Source organism: Primulina tabacum, chromosome 16, assembly GCF_025594145.1.
Source record: "Primulina tabacum isolate GXHZ01 chromosome 16, ASM2559414v2, whole genome shotgun sequence".
Taxonomy (NCBI): domain Eukaryota; kingdom Viridiplantae; phylum Streptophyta; class Magnoliopsida; order Lamiales; family Gesneriaceae; genus Primulina; species Primulina tabacum.
This window is the reverse complement of record NC_134565.1, coordinates 9,327,566-9,333,281: the sequence shown is the minus strand read 5'-3', so window position 1 is coordinate 9,333,281 and position 5,716 is coordinate 9,327,566. Positions and strand designations below refer to the sequence as shown.

The window sequence follows — 5,716 nt, the reverse complement described above, 5'->3', positions numbered from 1 at the left end:
CGTTCGTATAAAGGAGAATGTGAACTTTGTTTCAATAACCTATAAATGTCGTTGATCTTGTGTATTTATAGAAGTCTTGAATCCAACGTCTATAAATAAAACGGCTTTTTGACTTCTGATAGGATCAGCTTTATTACCTAAAAAGGTTCCTGCAAAAAGCTTCAGAACAATCAGTCTTGTTTCATACCACATTTGGTAAAACATATTAAATGACTTTGTGTAGCATTAATGATGCATTTAATACTCGTACTTGGTAAAGTAACGGTAACATTTTATATATGAGCGATAGGTTCTTATTTAGTAAAAGTCAAGTTCTGCTTCTGTTTTTCTAAGCTAATAAGTACACGAAGAGTACGGCTTTGTTAAGGCGATACGAGAACTTCTGTTTTTTTACTATCTTCTGGTTTACTAACAAGATCTACTGGTTTTGACTCTCATCACCACAATTAAATTAAGTTCATCAGAGAATTTGTTTTTTCCTTTTATAAAAAAAATATTAAATGAGACGAATATGTCATCCAAATGTATCTTCCATAGAAAGACCAACATTTGGTGAACTTACGTTGCATATTCGAATATCCAGTATTCTATTACATATTATGAGTATCTCATGTACCAAATCAAGTATTTGCAATATGAAATTATGTACTTCTCAAAGAAAACTAAGTACTTTAAAATTTTCATACTTATTTAGGAATTTGTTTGTTTGGTTTTTTTTTACAAAAAATATATTACATGAGATAAATATGTCGTCCAAACGAATCTTCCATAGAAAGCCAACACTTGATGAACTTACGTTGCATATTCGAATATCCAGTATTCTATTACATATTATGAGTATTTGCAAACTCAAATTAAGTACTTCTCATCCAAATGCATATTCCATGGAAATACCAACACCTGGAGAATTTATGTTGCCTATTCGAATATCCAATATTTAATACATATTGTGATGATCTCATTTACGAAATCAAGTATTTTCCAACTCAAATTAGGTATTTCTCAAGTAAAATTAAGTACTTTAAAATTTTCATGCTTATTTGAGAATTTTTATTCTTACAAAAAATATATTAAATGAGATGAATATGTCATTCAAATGCATCTTCCATGAAAAGCCAACACTTGGTGAACTTACGTTTCATATTTGAATATTCAGTATTCTATTACATATTATGAGTGTCTTCTCTATCAAATCAAGTATTTACAAATTCAAATTAGGTACTTATCATCCAGATGCATATTCCATGAAAATACCAACATTTGGACTCTTGGAGAACTTACGTTGCCTATTCGAATATCCAATATTTTAATACATATTGTGAGTATCTCATTTACGACATCAAGTATTTGCCAACTCAAATTAGGTACTTCTCAAGTAAAACTAAGTATTTTAAAATTTTCATATTTATTTGAGATTTTTTTTTTTACAAAAAAAATATTAATTTAGATGAATATGTCATCAAAATGCATTTTCCATTGAAATACCAATACTTGGTGAATTTACGTTGTCTATTCGAATATCCAGTATTTTAATACATATTGTGAGTATCTCATTTACGAAATCAAGTATTTGCAAACTCAAAATAGATATTTCTCACGTAAATTTAAGTACTTTAAAATTTACATGCTTAGTTTGGAATTTTATTTTTTTTACAAAAAAAATATTAAATGAGATGAATATGTCATTCAAATACACCTTTCATGAAAAGACAAATAATGAATGAATTTATGGTGATCGTTCGAAGATCCAGTATTTTTTTATACATTTGGAGTATTTAAAGAGCCAAATCAAGTATCTGAAACTTCAAAATAGATACTTTATATGTCAAAATAAGTATTTAATCTTATTTCATGATGAGTGAAGAACTATATTTTTTTAAAAATAAAATGACATGAATAATTCATCATAATGAATTTTTAATGAAAAACCAATAATGATTGAATTTAAGGTGATTTTTCAAAAATATAGTATTTTTTTATACATTTGGAGTATTCAAATAACACAATCAAGTATCTGAAACCCCATAATAGGTACTAATACTTTGGTAGATGGAAAACACACAATTGATTTGGTGGGTAAAATTATATCTTTATTTAAATAATAAAAGGGCAAAAATGTAAATTTATCTTTTTAGGGAATTAAAACTAATTTATAGTGTGTGTCAGGTATTGATTTGTAAAAAAAATCATCTAAGTATTGAATCTTAAAGTAAATATGTACAGATGTATTTTTTTCAAATTTACCCTTCTTTTAAATTGATGAAAAGTTGAACTATGAAGAAGAAATAATTTTGTAGGAAAAAAATATACAAATGGCATAACTTACTTAGTTTCCTATTATTAAATATACTATCATCTACTTGGCTAGAAAAAACTTCACAAAATATATTCACCAATCTTCATGTATCTTAAAAAATATTCACATTGTTGCGAAGTTGTATTTTCAGCAAAATCTATAAAATTTCATGATAAATTAAAATAAAATTTCATGTATCCTCAAAATTTCTCTAAATTCGATAGTGTTGACTGTTGATATATATATATATATCGAAAGAGATTACTGATGAAATTTGAGACGATATATTAATTTCGATATCGAATTATAATAAACCTCATCCTCACTAAAAAACAAAGAAAGGTATAATCAAGACCCTGTTTAGGATGTCGATTTTAATTTAGCAGTTTGCTACAGCCATGCTCATCATTGACAATCTTACTTTTCAACTAAGAGGAAACACAAACAAGATCAAGATCACAAAGTCTCGCAAACGTTATTGGACATGTCATGTTACAAAGTCCATTCTTACTTGAAAAGCAACAACACACGATGGCATGATCCATGTTTTAATTCAGACACATCAGTCTTACACAAAGCACACACAACACAACACAACACAATTCACAAATTCAGTAGCACAAACAAAGTCATGGTATGTCACAAATCCAACGAAGATTACATTATTATGACTCAAGGACAGGATGTTGCTTTGCAGTGGCATCTTGATTCAAGGCAGAACTAGCTCTTTTGAGGGTCGGTGAAGAAGCTGTTGATCGACGGCATGATTTCTGGTCGCCTGTTGCGGACAAATTTCCTAAGAGCGTGCTCACAGTATTTCTCCCCTTCCGCGAAATTCTCCAACACACCAGCAGCCCTGCCGGCCTTGTTAACCCTGTATATAGATACCGGATAGTTTCCAAGTCTCCTTTTTAGCATATCAAGATCATAGCATACAAATGACTTATGGCATATAAAAGTGTGCTTTTGGTCCAACTCAAGTTAGAGCGAACATGATATCAGGGTGCATCCTTAAAATTAGATGGGGCTGACCAAACATAGAAATACATGGAATCTCACACACATAAGTTCAGTTTTGTTATGTACTCCTAGCGGCATCTGCACCTGTAAATAATGGGCTTCGAAACCAGACACATTGTAAAGCTTTTAGAGAAACAAGCAGCATATCCCCACTAATTCTGTGAAATCGGGTGCTCTCGTATTTGAATTTTATCTAGACAAGGGGACACAAATTCATTTGACCTTGAAAGAAGGATCTCTTTGCTTCTGTCACAGACGAATCTGTGTCCTAAACAAATCCTTCACCAGACAAATTGAGATTCATTGAACTCAACAGATTTCGGCCGCAAAAAAACATGTTGAGAGGAATTCCAAAACAACCCATATTGCTGTCATTAATTTGCAACAAGCTTAAATCTGAAAGACCCGATCTTTCACCAGAAAATAAGGAACATTTCCCATTTGATTTGTGAAATCTTGCTTCCAGTCATTACTACACAACATCCTTAGATTAAAAGCAAGTTGATTCTATTTCCCCTTTAGCCCTTAACCAAAATTGCACTTCCAAAATTCAAGATAGCTTCTTTCAGCCAAAAATTTAAAATAAAAAGATTTATCATCAGACCCAGAAATACCAACTCGGCTTTCACCGCAAGCTCCACAACTTTCCCACAAAAATCTGATAATGATTCTCGGAAGTAAACATTTTTATTAAATTACAGCTCAAGATTTTTAGTAGCACAAAGTCAGAGTGATCTGGATTAAACTTATATTCTAAATAACTTCACACATGAAAGTTTTACAGAGATTTGGTACAAAATACCAACTTTTAACCAAAAATTATCATAAACCTATAAAAATTTTCAGTCACATCCATGAAAATTTCCCGTCTTCACACAAAGTCTAAGTACCTGACTTCGGGATTGATACGTATATTGCGTATCAGCTGAAACCCACATATCCCCACAGCCACACCCATGGCTGCAAACAGTGGATACACCTGAATTTACATAGACCGAAATCCATTAAAACAGCTCCAAATACAATTCTTGAAATGAAATTTGCGAGGAAAAAACAATAAAATCGAAAACCTCAGGCCTTATCCAGCGACTGTGAGCCATTCAGTGAAGAATATGAAACCAATTTGGTGAAATTATTCTCCAGTACAGTGCAGTGTGGCTAATTTATTGGAATCGGCGAAAATGGGAACAAAGTTGATTGGCTCTTATGTTGGACTCTGGTCCCAAATGTGATGAAATTGATCGATGACACGTGTTCAACAATTTTTCAAAAAATATTTTTTTTAAAATTATTAGATAATAATACAATTGGAATTTACAATGTCGATCTTCATCTATTTTCAGTCCCCCACTTTCAATTTGTTTCAACTCCTTATTTTTGTAAAATGTCTAAAATACCCCTTTCTATTTACAATTCTTCTACATAAAATACCCCTTACTGAAAAACTCAAAACCATACGTGTCATTAATTTTTAGAAATATCATTTTTTTTTCTTCCACTTTCATTTACAGATTAAAAAAAATTCAATCCTTAATAATCTAACAAACTCTGCTTTTAGTTGATTCTTTTTAATTTATTGATTGATTTACTATGTTTAGTAAGTTATTAAATTTGTTGTTTGAAATTGATTTCAAATTTTCCTTTAGAATTTTCTAATCTTAAAGCTTATAAATTAATGACTTTGATGTCAGTTCTTCAAAATTTATAGGATATTTAAAGATTGTGACAAATTATGATCATATAAAAACAATTGATTTGTCATTTGTATATTTATAAAAAATATGACAAATATTCTAAATTTCATTGGCCCCTCTGTAGTCTGTATTATAGATATGTTGTTTCAAATATCTTTTAAATGTAGTATGGTATTTAGTACTGTCAACGTAAAAGTTCATTATAACAAAATGAACGATCTAATGAAATTCGAAATTTACTTCAATAGTAATGAATTTAGTATATGATTAATTTAGATAAATTTACCAACTAAGGCATAAAATTTGAGAAAATAGTTTTAAATGTGTATAATTAAAACACTCGTGAACTATAAGGTTGTAATGTACCGTATTTTAAAACTATGTAAAATTTGCGAAAAATAAAATTTTTTCCTTAAATGAGTAAAAATCTTTCAAATTGTAATATAAATAAAATGTTTGACTAAATATTTTCAAATAATATTACATGCATATTTGAAAGCTTCTAAGTTTTTTTTATCACAATTGTTATTTATTTATATTTTAAATTTGTACTATATAATATAAAGTGATGAAATATTATGATAGTTGAAAATCTATAAAATTCATAGTCATATGCATTTTTCTTTGTTGTTTCTAAAAAATACTCCATCCTTGTCATTAGAATATGGTGTAGAATGCACTCCTTTATAATTTTGAATTAGATCAT

At 29.4% G+C, this 5,716-nt stretch overlaps 1 protein-coding gene across 1 annotated transcript; it reads right to left on the bottom strand.

Moving 5' to 3' along the window:
- Positions 1-2,752: 2,752 nt before the first annotated feature.
- On the bottom strand, positions 2,753-4,539 carry LOC142529430 (uncharacterized). Its single transcript, XM_075634970.1, has 3 exons — positions 4,387-4,539; positions 4,207-4,295; positions 2,753-3,170 (listed from the first exon to the last, which is right to left on the bottom strand). The coding sequence occupies exons 1-3, from the start codon at positions 4,414-4,416 to the stop codon at positions 3,017-3,019; spliced, it is 273 nt and encodes a 90-aa protein (XP_075491085.1). The 5' UTR covers positions 4,417-4,539; the 3' UTR covers positions 2,753-3,016.
- Positions 4,540-5,716: the final 1,177 nt, after the last annotated feature.

Coding starts and splice junctions, on each gene's coding strand:
- LOC142529430 (XM_075634970.1), bottom strand. CDS start 4,416: ATGGCTCACAGTCGCTGGATAAGGCCTGAG. Junction 4,296..4,386: donor GTCGCTGGATAAGGCCTGAG/GTTTTCGATTTT, acceptor ATGTAAATTCAG/GTGTATCCACTGTTTGCAGC. Junction 3,171..4,206: donor CGTATCAATCCCGAAGTCAG/GTACTTAGACTT, acceptor ATCTATATACAG/GGTTAACAAGGCCGGCAGGG.